Source organism: Leptinotarsa decemlineata, unplaced genomic scaffold (genome assembly GCF_025532065.1).
Source record: "Leptinotarsa decemlineata unplaced genomic scaffold, Ldec_3_MD MMD2_P_RNA_scaffold_5, whole genome shotgun sequence".
NCBI classification, from domain to species: Eukaryota; Metazoa; Arthropoda; class Insecta; order Coleoptera; family Chrysomelidae; genus Leptinotarsa; species Leptinotarsa decemlineata.
Genome location: NW_027412532.1, coordinates 4,265,420 through 4,282,714, shown reverse-complemented (window position 1 = coordinate 4,282,714; position 17,295 = coordinate 4,265,420). Strand labels below are relative to the sequence as shown.

General features: G+C 39.1%; 1 protein-coding gene across 28 annotated transcripts in view; it reads left to right on the top strand.

The window, feature by feature from the left end:
- LOC111513366 (basement membrane-specific heparan sulfate proteoglycan core protein) overlaps nt 1-17,295 on the top strand; it is a 471,092-nt gene that overhangs the window by 409,961 nt on the left and 43,836 nt on the right. For 27 of the 28 annotated variants that reach the window (XM_074169282.1, XM_074169281.1, XM_074169280.1 and 24 more), the window contains 9 exons: nt 168-373; nt 1,433-1,661; nt 1,795-1,965; nt 2,127-2,317; nt 2,378-2,660; nt 3,631-4,072; nt 6,428-6,724; nt 15,442-15,599; nt 16,175-16,346. In XM_074169282.1, the coding sequence (XP_074025383.1) occupies nt 168-373; nt 1,433-1,661; nt 1,795-1,965; nt 2,127-2,317; nt 2,378-2,660; nt 3,631-4,072; nt 6,428-6,724; nt 15,442-15,599; nt 16,175-16,346 (2,149 nt within the window). The remainder of the gene's footprint in view (nt 1-167; nt 374-1,432; nt 1,662-1,794; nt 1,966-2,126; nt 2,318-2,377; nt 2,661-3,630; nt 4,073-6,427; nt 6,725-15,441; nt 15,600-16,174; nt 16,347-17,295) is intronic. The other variant, XM_074169288.1, reaches the window with a different exon arrangement.

The following is a 17,295-nucleotide window of genomic DNA, read 5'->3' as shown; positions in this document are numbered from 1 at the left end:
GAGTATTTTGAACCTATAACATAATTGACTTTGGGCCGACTTTGGCTTTCAAGTATATTTCATCGTGGAAGTTGAACAGTAAAACAATATACATTCCAACTGAGTATTGTTCTACCCTTTAAGCAACCAACGAATTTCATATGATTAATTGAAATTATTTCCAACAGAAAAACAACATCAACCTCCTGTTCTATAACAGGAATCAAACACAGAGTACGGGTGCTCCACAAACCTTTGTCGTCCCACTTTTAGAACAATATTGGCAGCGCAGTGATGGTCAAGTATCTGATAGAGAGCATCTTCTGATGACATTAGCAGACTTGGAAGCGATTTACATCAAGGCAACATATTTCACTAATACCCAAGAATCTTCGTGAGTATTGTGATTCAAATTATGTTTACCAATATTGTGTAAGACCACACGTTTCGAATGTTCACGGTATTCATCAGGTTCTATTGAAAAACTCAAAATTATACGATTTCATTCACCAGATCTTTGACACTATAGCAAATCCTAAATTCAGTCAAAACATTGTGTATTTTTTTGAGAATGAATATTAATAGTACACTTGCTAGTTTAAAAGCGTTGTTTTCTTTTCAAGAATATCTGCCGAGCCAACAAGTACGCATTATTAACAGTAGCTTTGATATCTTGAACTTTTACCATACTAGTTTCTGACACCATTTTCTGTACTCGACAACAATTTTTTTGGGCCAGCAATGAAATATATTCTACTTTTTTCATGGACACATATTGCTGCTGCTCCTCCACAAAAATGTCGAGTCAAATTTGCAAAACAAGAAGTTATACATGAAATAGCGCAGTCGGTAGGATTACCCTCAACGTAATCGATGAAATAAAAAGTCGATATTTTTTCTTGGTAGTGCATTGAATAACGAAAATGGCAGAAAATGGAGTAAATGCTCTTCCATCAATGAAGTTTAGTGGCGACCTGGTCGAAATTCGCCTATTTTGTTATAAAAATTCCTTCACCATGACATTTGTTTTCTTTGCTAACGGTTCTCCATATTTGCTATACTGCCGATATTTGAACATGTGTATCCAATCTACAAGACATATCGATAGTTTTCTTGAAGTATTCAACATAGTTTGAGTTGTGAATGAATTTTTCACAACCATTTCAAGGCTACTATTATGGATGTTATGTCGATACCTTGTCTGGAACTATCAGTTTTTCCGACGTAGCAACTGGTTTCTACTCAAAATTCCTCGAAATATAACCCTTTTTGATTTCCAGCTAGTATGAATTTGAGGGCTATTCGCATGAAAACTATAGCCGCTTGGCAAAAAAAACTACAACGTGCAGTTTCCGATAATCACAATCGAACAAACGAACATCTATTTGGTGTACAGAGCACAATCACACTCGTATTATATTTATCGTTTCTCAATCATTGATTTCACTTTCAGATTGATTTCTGTTTCACTGGACATTGCCACTGATCGAAATATAGGTTCACTTGATAGAGCGTTGGAAGTTGAACAATGTTACTGCCCTGTTGGCTATACAGGTCTTTCTTGCGAAGATTGTGATGTAGGATATACAAGAACACCAAATGGTCTATATCTTGGAAGTTGTGAACAATGTAGCTGTAATGGATATTCTAATGAATGCGATTCTACAAGCGGATTATGTATGGTGAGTAAGACATAATCTTTATTCTCAATATTACTATTTACTTTCACATCAAATATGCTGAGCCTTCATTATACTTCATTTTGAACATTTGCAGGTATAACTCACTAATATTTCATTCACTTCATCATTACAGAACTGTAGAAATGGTACAACTGGTGACTACTGCGATGAATGTCTTCCCGGATATACTGGAGATCCAGCCAATGGTATCCCATGCACATATGAAGGTCCATATCCAACATGTAACTGCGACTCTCGAGGTTCAATTTCAAATGAATGCCGAAATGGACGATGTATTTGTAAGGTATGTCCCTTGTCGACTCCATCCTTTGCTATGTTCTACATGTGGAAGTAGAAGAGAAAAGTTTCTCTTTACCTATCTCCTTACCTCTACATAACTGTTCATCATTCAGTTACAACTATTATAGTTTTTCACTTGATTTTCAAACTTTCTTTCACATCTAGGCCAATGTGGAAGGCGACAACTGTGATCGTTGCAGACAAGGTTCTTTTGGCCTCAATATTAGCTCAATCGATGGTTGCGAATCCTGCTTCTGTTCTGGTGTCGCGAGAGAATGTAGTGAAAGTAGTCTCTACATCGAACAAATTCCGATTCAAATAACTGAAAACCAGAACGAATTTATCCTGACTGACCAGTAAGTTGATGTATTCAATCAACCGAAACTGTTTTCATCAACTCATTTTCGGTGTTCTAGGTACTTCCGTGAAAAGATATCCGACAATTTCAAAGTGAACGCTTTCATGAACGAAATCAGCTACAACTTCTTACCCAGCCAGCGTAGGACGTTCTACTGGTCTCTTCCTAGTGTCTTCACCGGTAATAAAATAAAATCTTATGGAGGAAAACTCGAGTATTCTCAAAGATACACTCAGAGACCCGGAGCAACATACGTACCTGACAAAGATGTAATCATTAGCGGCAATGATATTACTATTTACTGGAGTAACTCTGTGGAACAGAGGGCTGACCAAATCAATGTAAGTATTTTTCTGTCTGAGTTTTACACTTCAGTTGTGATGTTGACAAGGCAATAAAATGCGGTTGCAATATGAAACTTCGGATTCAATTAGCGCCTCGCAGTTTTAGTTTGAGTTTTTTGGGGAGTAAGTCCCAACTTGGATACAGTTGCTTCGAGATATTAAAGAAAATTTGGATCAAATGTCTAACGTGTTAAACCCATGATAACATACGCATCTCTGGTCTGGTGGCCAAAGATGAAGCAGGCGACCGCCACCAACAAACTAGGCAAAGTGCAAAGACTTGCATATTTGGTAATTACTGGAGCAATGAGAACTACCCCAACAGCTGCATTGGAGACACTCCTGTTACACTTCGTGGTAATGAAGGATGCCAGTAAGGGCCAATTCAGACTGGAAAACTCACCGAACTACAGAAGATCAGACCGAACAGAAATATCGGAACAAGTGGAGGAGCACATATTGAATATGTGCACGGACTACATGACACCGAAGTACACAAGTCACTTTTTGGAACTATTCCAAAACAAAGGCTCAAAACACACTGGCCCAATGTGTTTTGCAATTCCGCCATCATAGCGCTAGCATTCAATTTTGAATTCCCAATAAGCTAATTGACATTTTTTTTTCAATCCACTCTTTTGGGAGATCTCACGATACGCCATAGGTGCATTTTGATTGTAGCAGAGTATCTGAACAAAAAATGGTTCATATCAAATCGTATTGAAACAGGCAGAACAGATAATCACTTGGTGATTGAAGCATGTGTCGAGGTGTTAAAAATAACGGCTTAGTGTTGAGATAAAACTCCAGTTATATTGATATGAATGTGCAGTATACTTCTTATTCATTGTATGTTGTCAACAAAATGAAATTCGTCATGAGAGAATAGTTGCCTACGAATATTTGGTGATATATTTGCATTATTCCATTATCTCTCCAGTGTTATGATAAATGTTACTTCTTTCAGCTTGTGTCGATAACTCTGCATCCAAACGCTCAGTGGTTCCGCTTGGATTCCAACCAGGGTCCCAAGCCAGCTTCTCGTGAAGACATTCTTACCGTTCTGGCCAATGTCGGTACCATTCTGATCAGAGCAACACAGTCCAGCGACACCGGTACCGCGTACCTGAGCGATATAACCCTTGACACGGCAGTCGACCAGTACACAGGAAAACCAAGAGCAAGCAGCGTGGAAGTATGTAGATGCCCGCCAGGGTACAGAGGATCGTCTTGCGAAGCTTGCGCTTCGGGATACTACAAAGATCTGTACATCGACCAGAGCAGACCACTTGGATCCTGTTCGAGGTGTCCGTGCAACAACAGAGAGGAGAGTTGCGAAACTGGACCGGATCAGAGAGTGATTTGCCACTGCAAGCCAGATTATTATGGAAATCAGTGCGAATATGGACGTAAGTATCACCAACGTGTGTATATTCCTGTTGTTTTCCTTATACTGGCACGTTGAAAGTCATTGAATGAATGTGAAAGAAAGAATGAAGTATCTTTTGGTTGGAAAAATATTTGAAAGTTTTTCAAGGAGATTAAAGATCGATCTTGCCGGAAAATCTAATTCAAAAGCTACCAGCAGGGTGGACACTCGTAGATTAAGAAATATCGAATGATCATTGAGGTGCGGACAAGTGGCTGGAATGTCCTGATTCTTTGCTAATAAAAAAATCAACAAGACATTTTGGGGAACTACTTTGCTTCCACTTCTCGTGAGTGGAAAACGTTACGAGCAGTTCCATCTCTCTCATTGGCATCTCTCTATTAGTTTTGCAAGAAACACTAATTACCTGGACTGAAAGGAGAGTTCCAAAGTCCTGGCGAAGTATAACAAAACTTGTCTATTCCAAGGCAATAATACAACGTTTCTAAAAATTGTTACATGTTGGACTAGAGCAGTGATGACCTACGTTGTCTTCAAAATGGGTAACATAATAATATAAATATCTATACTTTCACCTGTGTATTCAGTTGATTTAGTTCAATGAAAACTTTTTCCACACTCCTGAATGAAAAAAAATCATAGCAACAGGTATCGATGACCCTTTTCAGGAGGCCATCTTGCAACCAGCATTTATATGTACCTAACAATAGGGGATAAACCATGGTTGTCCTATAACTGCGTTGACTGTAGCACATTTACATTATCGTTTCCTGAATTGAGCAATATACTGCAAGCATTGAGTAACAGTTTGGAGGCATACATGAGCTTCATATAATATCTGCTAATTCAGGGTGTGCCCGAATGCTCAGAATATTATTGGACTGACTTTCATCACCAGATGATTTACGTTGTTCATCTTCGTCAAGGTGGTGACTCCAAACACAACAGTGACAGAACAATTTTCAGTTGTCTAGGTCTCCTGTGTCGGTCTCCTGTTTCTATTTCGGCATGCCACCTTCAGGCGTTGAAAACCATATCAATTAGAGTTTCTGAATGATTCAACTCGATAACTCCATTGAACGGTTTTTTACTTCAAGGTGTGATAGGCTGAGAGACAGTATCTAATCTATATTCAGAACATTGCAAGGCACTCTGGCAGCGATGTATTAGTTGTCTTCCATCTATAACAGGTCATCAGTAGGTGGTTGGTGCTGACTTAGTCCCTAGTGAGTGACACTGTCAAACTCTAGCCAGCCAAACCACATGTGTATGGAGGTTTTGAACAATAATTTTTCTCTTCATATTTGGTATGTCGCTTCTGCTATACATAACTTTCCAATCAGAAGGTTTCAATCATTAACTGAGTTACGGTGAATTTTTATTACAGTCAAGACCAAGAGTAACGACAATTGTGGTTTTATAAAGACATTTTCATCTAATGGTTACATGAAATTTGCAGTAACTCTGTGATTCGACTAATATACCTTCAAAAGTTAGAGCTTCCAGCCTCCAGATTTTGAGCACACTCAAGAAGCTAAGTACCCAAAATAGAGTCACTCTAGCTTGTGAACCCGGACATGAGGGTACACAAGCCATGTTCGACCCAGAACCCTTCTGCGGGGTAGCGAAAGCATGTATAAAGACATTCATATATTCATGGTTGTAAGCTGAATCGATAGATTGGTGAAATAAGCTCCCATGAATGAGGCAGGCGAAAGAGTTCATGAAGAAACCATCGCCCAGATTCACGGAAGACCTGCTAAATCACAACCGTAAGGTTGAATAGTGATGGCTCTACTAACGGGGCATAGCCGAGTCAGGAAATATAAGCAATATGGGTCTGACAAAAAAAACCCATTAAAGGTTCTGTCAAGAAGAGGAAGAAACCGCATTACATGTGTTCTGTGAATGCGAAGCGATAGCAAGACTGAGACACTCAAGATGCGTGGAAGAAAAACCATGAAGGGTTCAGTGTCGAATCTATGCAGTCTCATTAAAGAGATCAAGCTAGACAATGAGCTGTAACCACCAAGGAGCATCATAATAGATCTGAACAGGTATCAGTGGAGCAGGCCATTGGCTACCTTCTCGACAATCTAATCTAATCTAATCTAGAGCTTACACTGGACAATAAATATTTGGTCTTACCAGCCGCTGTGTTCTTATCAGTATGAGAATTCCTTTTCTCCAACCAAAATTTACAGTGCAGAATGAAAGTGTTGATATTTTGCATGCTACCTTGATTCACCAAAAACTCAGCGCCATATCCAGTAGGTAGTAGATAGATTTTATAGATATAGAATAGTAGTATTTCACAGACGGTCATCATCACCATATTATCTTGTGTCGATCTAATAATTCTTTTTCAAAATAGAACCGAGCAATATAGTCCATATAGTTGGTCTCGAAATGGAAATGACTCCTGCAAAAGTTGTGGCTCCCATTGGAACTCAAGTACAGATCACTTGTAAGTTTCGTAGCGAATCTGCGAAGGACCTCTACTTAAGCATTGAAAGTTTAAATAGTCACGATTTCAAAGAAACGAGATATAATGGAGGAGCGACAACCACCTTTTACCATGTTGTGAGTTGTAACCAGCAAACAATACGATGCGTTGTTCGCAATAAAGAAAGGATTGAAGTGGGACGTATTAACGTTTTAGTTTCACCAGGTTTGGATAAAATATATCACAGTATAAAAACGCTTCCTGTGGTAATATATGTCTCATTGTGTTCGACTGTAGAAGATTTAATTATAGTTTTTCCTTCGTATTATTCCAGGTACCCACTGTGGGAAAAAATTAATGCTGCCTACTAGATATTTAGTTATTCATATATATTAACTGGGTTTGGTTAAGTGTTAACATTCCATATCTACATATTAACAAAAACGTAGTATGTGTTCGTGCATTATTTTTGTTCGTTTTATCTACAAAAAAAAAACGTAACAATCATTCAATGAAGTTGATTTTTTTGTAGATATTTCAAGAAATACGCCGTAAGTATAGGTCGAGAAATCTAAATTTCTCAAGCGACTCCAGAATATCACGGAGCTCAAACAGTTGCGCATTTTCAGTTTTGGTAAATTGTTCAAATTCAGTAATCTAGTACGTCAGTTTGATAAAATATACACTGCTTCATATAAGACATAAATTTGAACATGCAATCCTGAGTTTTCGTCAGTCATGGGTGTGACGACCCAAAAATGTAGGTAAAATAGGTTTTATTTTATGGTAAAAACACCTGCGAGCCTCTGAAGAGGCCAAAGATTGTGCTGAAAGTGGTACTACTTTTGTTATCTTCAAAACAGTGGGATTTCCACACTGCTTCTCGATGACAAAAAAAATCGTTCAAGCAAAGCAATGGCTCAAAAATTGTTATAAGGACTTTCCTTCATCCGAAATAACAATTAAATGTTGCTTTGCTGACTTCAAACGTCTTCGTTGAGACGGTACAGAACGCAGTGGACGTCCAAATGAGGCAGTAACACTATAAAACATAAAAAAAATCCACGAAATTGTTTCGAATGATCGAAAAGTGAAGTTTCTTAAGTTTGCTGACATTGTGATTTCGAAAGAACGTGTTGGCTTCATAGTGGGTGCCGCGCGTGCTCACTGTTAAACAGAAACAAGAACGTCTTGATAATTCTGAGCAGAGCTTGGCCATGTTTAAACATGACAAACCGAAATTTTTGCGTTGATGTGTACGAATGAATGACACATGGATTATAACTCCACTCCAGAATCAAAACGATCGTAATCTGAGTGGAGGGCAACTGGTTATTCTCGTCCAAAAGGCCTGAAAGCACAACAATCGGTTGGAAAGGTTATGGCCTTGGTATTTTGGGATGTGCGTTGTGTAATATTCATCAACTATCTTGAGAAGGAAAATACCGCCAACAGTAAATATTATGTAGCGTTATTGAAGCGTTTGAAGCTCGGAATTTCAAACAAATTAACACATATGGAAACGAAAATAATGTTGTTTCATCAAGACATAGTGTCGGAAGTCAATCAAAACAATGGCAAAACTGCAAGAGTTGAACTTTGCTCCCACATCCAACGTTTTTGCCAGATTTGGCTCCCATCGACTACTGGCTATTTGCGGACTTTCAAAAAAATGCTCACCGGTAAAAAGTTTTGCTCAAACGAAGAGGTTAATGCGGCAAAAACTGAATCGTTCTACAAAAGTTGTATTGAAATGTTAGGGCGGCGCTGAAACGATTGTGTAGCTCGTGATGGAGAATACGTTGATATATGAAGATAATTTTGAACAAAAAGAAAACGCGTTTTCTTTCTTAGGCCCGAGACTTCTCAGTCCGGTTATTATATTTAGGAAATCTTATCGACTTGTAGTTTTTGCACCAAATGAGCTAAAACTCCTATTTCAAAAAAAAATCTTTATCTCTCCTCTCTATTCATGTGGCAGCTTATTTTGGATGTGAATCGTCAATTTAGGAACAACAGTTTTTTCTTTCACGTATAGTCAGTGGGCATACTTGAAGACTGGCTATAAATCAAATCATCTAAAAGAACAATTCGTTCAGGCCAGTCTCAACACCCTACACAGTAGGTTAATGGACTGACACCTATCAGAAAACAACTACTCCCCTGGCTAATACCACGAAGGGCGTTGGATTATATCCGACAGGTGTCAGTGCAGGATTCTTCACTGAAGTTATTCCTGCATATGCTGTTGGCGATACAACTGCCGCAATAGATTTTCAATTATTGGAACACACTTGCAGACCGGTTTCGGGCTGTTTGGCCACTCGTCAGTGCAAGGTAGTGTATATCATCAACATAAAGTCGATGATTTCCGATAATTGAAAATCGAATTCCGTCAGAGTATCATTCCTCGAACTAAGCTGAAGACTACAACAAACATCAGGTTTGTCGTCGCTCCATCTGCCTGTGAACGAGGTAACCAACTGCATATCCAAATTCGCCCAATTCCTCGTAAAAGGAAAGAAATCTTTCACGTATAGTCAGTGGGCATACTTGAAGACTGGCTATAAATCAAATCATCTAAAAGAACAATTCGTTCAGGCCAGTCTCAACACCCTACACAGTAGGTTAATGGACTGACACCTATCAGAAAACAACTACTCCCCTGGCTAATACCACGAAGGGCGTTGGATTATATCCGACAGGTGTCAGTGCAGGATTCTTCACTGAAGTTATTCCTGCATATGCTGTTGGCGATACAACTGCCGCAATAGATTTTCAATTATTGGAACACACTTGCAGACCGGTTTCGGGCTGTTTGGCCACTCGTCAGTGCAAGGTAGTGTATATCATCAACATAAAGTCGATGATTTCCGATAATTGAAAATCGAATTCCGTCAGAGTATCATTCCTCGAACTAAGCTGAAGACTACAACAAACATCAGGTTTGTCGTCGCTCCATCTGCCTGTGAACGAGGTAACCAACTGCATATCCAAATTCGCCCAATTCCTCGTAAAAGGAAAGAAATCTTTCACGTATAGTCAGTGGGCATACTTGAAGACTGGCTATAAATCAAATCATCTAAAAGAACAATTCGTTCAGGCCAGTCTCAACACCCTACACAGTAGGTTAATGGACTGACACCTATCAGAAAACAACTACTCCCCTGGCTAATACCACGAAGGGCGTTGGATTATATCCGACAGGTGTCAGTGCAGGATTCTTCACTGAAGTTATTCCTGCATATGCTGTTGGCGATACAACTGCCGCAATAGATTTTCAATTATTGGAACACACTTGCAGACCGGTTTCGGGCTGTTTGGCCACTCGTCAGTGCAAGGTAGTGTATATCATCAACATAAAGTCGATGATTTCCGATAATTGAAAATCGAATTCCGTCAGAGTATCATTCCTCGAACTAAGCTGAAGACTACAACAAACATCAGGTTTGTCGTCGCTCCATCTGCCTGTGAACGAGGTAACCAACTGCATATCCAAATTCGCCCAATTCCTCGTAAAAGGAAAGAAATCTTCCACGTATAGTCAGTGGGCATACTTGAAGACTGGCTATAAATCAAATCATCTAAAAGAACAATTCGTTCAGGCCAGTCTCAACACCCTACACAGTAGGTTAATGGACTGACACCTATCAGAAAACAACTACTCCCCTGGCTAATACCACGAAGGGCGTTGGATTATATCCGACAGGTGTCAGTGCAGGATTCTTCACTGAAGTTATTCCTGCATATGCTGTTGGCGATACAACTGCCGCAATAGATTTTCAATTATTGGAACACACTTGCAGACCGGTTTCGGGCTGTCTGGCCACTCGTCAGTGCAAGGTAGTGTATATCATCAACATAAAGTCGATGATTTCCGATAATTGAAAATCGAATTCCGTCAGAGTATCATTCCTCGAACTAAGCTGAAGACTACAACAAACATCAGGTTTGTCGTCGCTCCATCTGCCTGTGAACGAGGTAACCAACTGCATATCCAAATTCGCCCAATTCCTCGTAAAAGGAAAGAAATCTTTCACGTATAGTCAGTGGGCATACTTGAAGACTGGCTATAAATCAAATCATCTAAAAGAACAATTCGTTCAGGCCAGTCTCAACACCCTACACAGTAGGTTAATGGACTGACACCTATCAGAAAACAACTACTCCCCTGGCTAATACCACGAAGGGCGTTGGATTATATCCGACAGGTGTCAGTGCAGGATTCTTCACTGAAGTTATTCCTGCATATGCTGTTGGCGATACAACTGCCGCAATAGATTTTCAATTATTGGAACACACTTGCAGACCGGTTTCGGGCTGTTTGGCCACTCGTCAGTGCAAGGTAGTGTATATCATCAACATAAAGTCGATGATTTCCGATAATTGAAAATCGAATTCCGTCAGAGTATCATTCCTCGAACTAAGCTGAAGACTACAACAAACATCAGGTTTGTCGTCGCTCCATCTGCCTGTGAACGAGGTAACCAACTGCATATCCAAATTCGCCCAATTCCTCGTAAAAGGAAAGAAATCTTTCACGTATAGTCAGTGGGCATACTTGAAGACTGGCTATAAATCAAATCATCTAAAAGAACAATTCGTTCAGGCCAGTCTCAACACCCTACACAGTAGGTTAATGGACTGACACCTATCAGAAAACAACTACTCCCCTGGCTAATACCACGAAGGGCGTTGGATTATATCCGACAGGTGTCAGTGCAGGATTCTTCACTGAAGTTATTCCTGCATATGCTGTTGGCGATACAACTGCCGCAATAGATTTTCAATTATTGGAACACACTTGCAGACCGGTTTCGGGCTGTTTGGCCACTCGTCAGTGCAAGGTAGTGTATATCATCAACATAAAGTCGATGATTTCCGATAATTGAAAATCGAATTCCGTCAGAGTATCATTCCTCGAACTAAGCTGAAGACTACAACAAACATCAGGTTTGTCGTCGCTCCATCTGCCTGTGAACGAGGTAACCAACTGCATATCCAAATTCGCCCAATTCCTCGTAAAAGGAAAGAAATCTTTCACGTATAGTCAGTGGGCATACTTGAAGACTGGCTATAAATCAAATCATCTAAAAGAACAATTCGTTCAGGCCAGTCTCAACACCCTACACAGTAGGTTAATGGACTGACACCTATCAGAAAACAACTACTCCCCTGGCTAATACCACGAAGGGCGTTGGATTATATCCGACAGGTGTCAGTGCAGGATTCTTCACTGAAGTTATTCCTGCATATGCTGTTGGCGATACAACTGCCGCAATAGATTTTCAATTATTGGAACACACTTGCAGACCGGTTTCGGGCTGTTTGGCCACTCGTCAGTGCAAGGTAGTGTATATCATCAACATAAAGTCGATGATTTCCGATAATTGAAAATCGAATTCCGTCAGAGTATCATTCCTCGAACTAAGCTGAAGACTACAACAAACATCAGGTTTGTCGTCGCTCCATCTGCCTGTGAACGAGGTAACCAACTGCATATCCAAATTCGCCCAATTCCTCGTAAAAGGAAAGAAATCTTCCACGTATAGTCAGTGGGCATACTTGAAGACTGGCTATAAATCAAATCATCTAAAAGAACAATTCGTTCAGGCCAGTCTCAACACCCTACACAGTAGGTTAATGGACTGACACCTATCAGAAAACAACTACTCCCCTGGCTAATACCACGAAGGGCGTTGGATTATATCCGACAGGTGTCAGTGCAGGATTCTTCACTGAAGTTATTCCTGCATATGCTGTTGGCGATACAACTGCCGCAATAGATTTTCAATTATTGGAACACACTTGCAGACCGGTTTCGGGCTGTCTGGCCACTCGTCAGTGCAAGGTAGTGTATATCATCAACATAAAGTCGATGATTTCCGATAATTGAAAATCGAATTCCGTCAGAGTATCATTCCTCGAACTAAGCTGAAGACTACAACAAACATCAGGTTTGTCGTCGCTCCATCTGCCTGTGAACGAGGTAACCAACTGCATATCCAAATTCGCCCAATTCCTCGTAAAAGGAAAGAAATCTTTCACGTATAGTCAGTGGGCATACTTGAAGACTGGCTATAAATCAAATCATCTAAAAGAACAATTCGTTCAGGCCAGTCTCAACACCCTACACAGTAGGTTAATGGACTGACACCTATCAGAAAACAACTACTCCCCTGGCTAATACCACGAAGGGCGTTGGATTATATCCGACAGGTGTCAGTGCAGGATTCTTCACTGAAGTTATTCCTGCATATGCTGTTGGCGATACAACTGCCGCAATAGATTTTCAATTATTGGAACACACTTGCAGACCGGTTTCGGGCTGTTTGGCCACTCGTCAGTGCAAGGTAGTGTATATCATCAACATAAAGTCGATGATTTCCGATAATTGAAAATCGAATTCCGTCAGAGTATCATTCCTCGAACTAAGCTGAAGACTACAACAAACATCAGGTTTGTCGTCGCTCCATCTGCCTGTGAACGAGGTAACCAACTGCATATCCAAATTCGCCCAATTCCTCGTAAAAGGAAAGAAATCTTTCACGTATAGTCAGTGGGCATACTTGAAGACTGGCTATAAATCAAATCATCTAAAAGAACAATTCGTTCAGGCCAGTCTCAACACCCTACACAGTAGGTTAATGGACTGACACCTATCAGAAAACAACTACTCCCCTGGCTAATACCACGAAGGGCGTTGGATTATATCCGACAGGTGTCAGTGCAGGATTCTTCACTGAAGTTATTCCTGCATATGCTGTTGGCGATACAACTGCCGCAATAGATTTTCAATTATTGGAACACACTTGCAGACCGGTTTCGGGCTGTTTGGCCACTCGTCAGTGCAAGGTAGTGTATATCATCAACATAAAGTCGATGATTTCCGATAATTGAAAATCGAATTCCGTCAGAGTATCATTCCTCGAACTAAGCTGAAGACTACAACAAACATCAGGTTTGTCGTCGCTCCATCTGCCTGTGAACGAGGTAACCAACTGCATATCCAAATTCGCCCAATTCCTCGTAAAAGGAAAGAAATCTTTCACGTATAGTCAGTGGGCATACTTGAAGACTGGCTATAAATCAAATCATCTAAAAGAACAATTCGTTCAGGCCAGTCTCAACACCCTACACAGTAGGTTAATGGACTGACACCTATCAGAAAACAACTACTCCCCTGGCTAATACCACGAAGGGCGTTGGATTATATCCGACAGGTGTCAGTGCGACAGGTGTCAGTGAAGAATCCTGCACTGACACCTGTCGGATATAATCCAACGCCCTTCGTGGTATTAGCCAGGGGAGTAGTTGTTTTCTGATAGGTGTCAGTCCATTAACCTACTGTGTAGGGTGTTGAGACTGGCCTGAACGAATTGTTCTTTTAGATGATTTGAACAGTTTTTTCATTGAAAGTAGATCCAACACCAAACAATGAGGAGAAATATCATCACCTTTCCCAACAGATATTCTCTTGCTGCAATTATCACTAAGTTCCTGTCCCTATTTTTCAGGTGTTATTACTGAATCCTTACACCTAACTGAAGTCAGGTGTTGTCAAAAATATCCAAGAGTTTATTTTCACCTACAGCCTAGGGTTGAAATTTCAAAATTGAAGGTTAAGAATATCAAAAAAGGATTGCAAGTTCAAATTGTCAATACTGGGTCTTGTAGATACTAATAACTGTGAACCATACATTTTATTATTTTAGCTTGATAGTGTTGGTGGGTATGATTGAAACATAACTTCTTCAAAGATTTTCAAAGATTTGATACTCTTTGTGGTCGTAGAAATTATTTGCTAGAGACGGAGCTTCAAAAATGTATAACCATATGTTTAGAGACTGCTTATACTGCAATGAATGAATGAATATATTGGATTACAGGTTTCGAACAGGCTAGCGGAGGGACAAGTATAAAAATAAGGAAGTAACCTTATAATAATAAAGTGAATTGGTAATTGTTTGTTGGTAAAATAATTACAGAACTGTAAAACTTAACCCTAAAAAGACAGGAAAACAGAAAGGGTAGTGTTAGGTCATTTGACCGATTCTTCCACAGTCCCCTAACAAAAAAATAGATGATGAATCATTATTAAAAAATCTACCTACTATAATAAAGTAAGTAACCATAACCTATATAAATAATTAACACTGGTTGAACAAACATGAACTAAAAAGATGCATTCTATTCACTGAGTGATGTCATTGGTGTTCCAACAATTGTTTTTTTATTTCTGAAGGAAATCAGAGAAAATGCAAAATTGACAATATCCAGTAAACAGGCAGTTATAGCAATCTGATAAGAGAAGGAAGAATTGAATATTTCCTGTAGTAATTAGACATACTTAACCAGCGTATTTCCTTGAGCATTTGTGAAATTCTATCTCTTCTTTTCAAACTGAGAATTAGACGTAGACATAGAGAAAAAGTATAGAATACCTACGTATAGAATACAAGAACTTCTATAGGGTTGGACAAATTACTGAGCAACAATGGATGAATATCAGATTTGAACATATTCTAGTTATTTCAAGTATAGAATACCTACGTATAGAATACAAGAACTTCTATAGGGTTGGACAAATTACTGAGCAACAATGGATGAATATCAGATTTGAACATATTCTAGTTATTTCAAGATATCAATATTAAAAAATGGTACATGAAATTGAATTATATTCATTTCATACTCAGTTGTATAATCTCCAAAATAACAAATACACACATGTATAATATATGAGAAAAATCCCAAACTATGTATGAGCATATGTGGCTCTCAATGGATCAATGAGGTTTGAGTCAAGATTCATTTCGATGAGCTACTGAATCATTGAATATACTGACAGAATTCGCAGAATTCCGAGACTGAAAATGCGCCACTTTCGCAATTTAAATGAATACTCTCAGTTTACATATCTCATTTGATCCAATTTTCAGCCGATATTTCAACAACCACTACCGAAGGTCCAATCACTACCACCAATTCTCCCGTATCGACCATAGAAGTTAGTATCAAGGTGCCCACTATAGGAATTTACGAAGTTGGTAGCACCGTCAGATACAACTGTTCAGCTAGATCCCGTGTTTCCTCAAGGGTGAGTTACATTTTGAAAATTCAGAACCGATTCAAGACATAGATCGTTTTTATGATGCACTGTTTGGAACCTTTGATGTAGTAATAGATATTACTGGAGGTTTTCCCAACACCAAACCGTTATTTCAACACCTCGACACGTGGTTCGTCACCAAGTGATCATCTTCAAGAGAAAAATCTTCCTCTTCCCTTTAAGATAACCACTTGGTGATCGAAAGACGTGTCGAGGTGTTAAAATAACGGTTTGGTGTTGGGAAAAAACTCCAGTAATATTCACATAGATCGTTAGGAGATATTCTAATCTGATTCCCAAAATCATCAGGACTAATTATTACTTGAAGTCATTTTTGACATGAGCTCTGTGTATCAATGAACATAAATGAATAACATTGATGTTTTGGTCAATGTTATTATGATTATGTAAATAGCAACATTGACCTTTCTCTTCAAAAAGTATATCCGCTGCATCTCAAAACCTTTTCGTAGTTTTTTTATTGCATGAATCTCAACATGAAGTGTTCAGTTGTAACATGATTGAAAACTTGAAGAATCTCTTGTTCAATATATTTTTTTCAGACCGAAATTATTTGGAAGAAGGCGGAAGGTGATCTACCATCTCGAGCAATTGATAACGGAAGAGGAATCCTGGTAATAACCAATCTTCGAGTATCAGATTCTGGGCGTTATATATGCGAGGCTAGTGATGGATATTCTATTGTCACCTCCAGCGTGGACCTCAATGTTGGAGGTACGTTCACCACATTTATTGTTTCAGGTTTAAGTTATTCAATAGAATTTCACATAGAATTTCAAAGACATCAAAAAGTGTTTGAAGTGATAAAAAAACAAATTTCAAACGAACATTCATTCAATTTTTCGAAACTTTTCATGATTTCGTGTTGTTTTTCAGCAATCTTTTAATAACTAGAACTAGAATAGAACTCAACTAATGTCTCACCAATCTCAAAGCGTGAATATCTTTTTTTATGTGAGTGACTGTAAATTCACATAAACTTACCATCTCCTTATAGAAATAAATTGCGGTAATTTCAAAAATCGGATATTTCTTAAATTTTCTGAGTAAACCCTGATTGTTTCACCGCTGGGTGACAGGACACCACGTGACAATTTGGTGCACTCTGATTACCTGGGTGATCTGTCTACCTCGTGTGGTAGGCTGAGAGGTAACCCAGCTTAGGTGATGGTGTCTATCTCGCTGGAAGTGAGGTTAATTCTACATTGATAAGCCACTTCCGCCTCTGTCATAATTGTTTTTTTTAATATAACTTTGAACAGAACTAAATATGTTTCATCAACTGAACAGAGATCATAATTCAAATGTAAAAGCAATTCAAAAAGCAATGACAGAAGCCATCACTATCAACAGTTCGCAATTACTTCCAGTATCTAACGGTAGTGTCGAGGCTAACTCCTCAGTTACAGCCCTATTATTTCGGTTTATTCATCATCAGAGTGCACCGTTTCGAACTCAATCGAAGTCTTCATCAGAGATTCAACATGTTTGTTACTTTTTCATCAAATTCTATTTGAGTCTTCATCAAAGTCATAAAATTTCGGTTACACCACATGAAAATTTGGTACACTCTGGTTGCCTGGGTGATCTGTCTACCTTGTATGGCAGGCTGAGAGGTAATCTGACTGGTGTGATGGCGTCTATCTCGCTGAAGTGAGGTTAA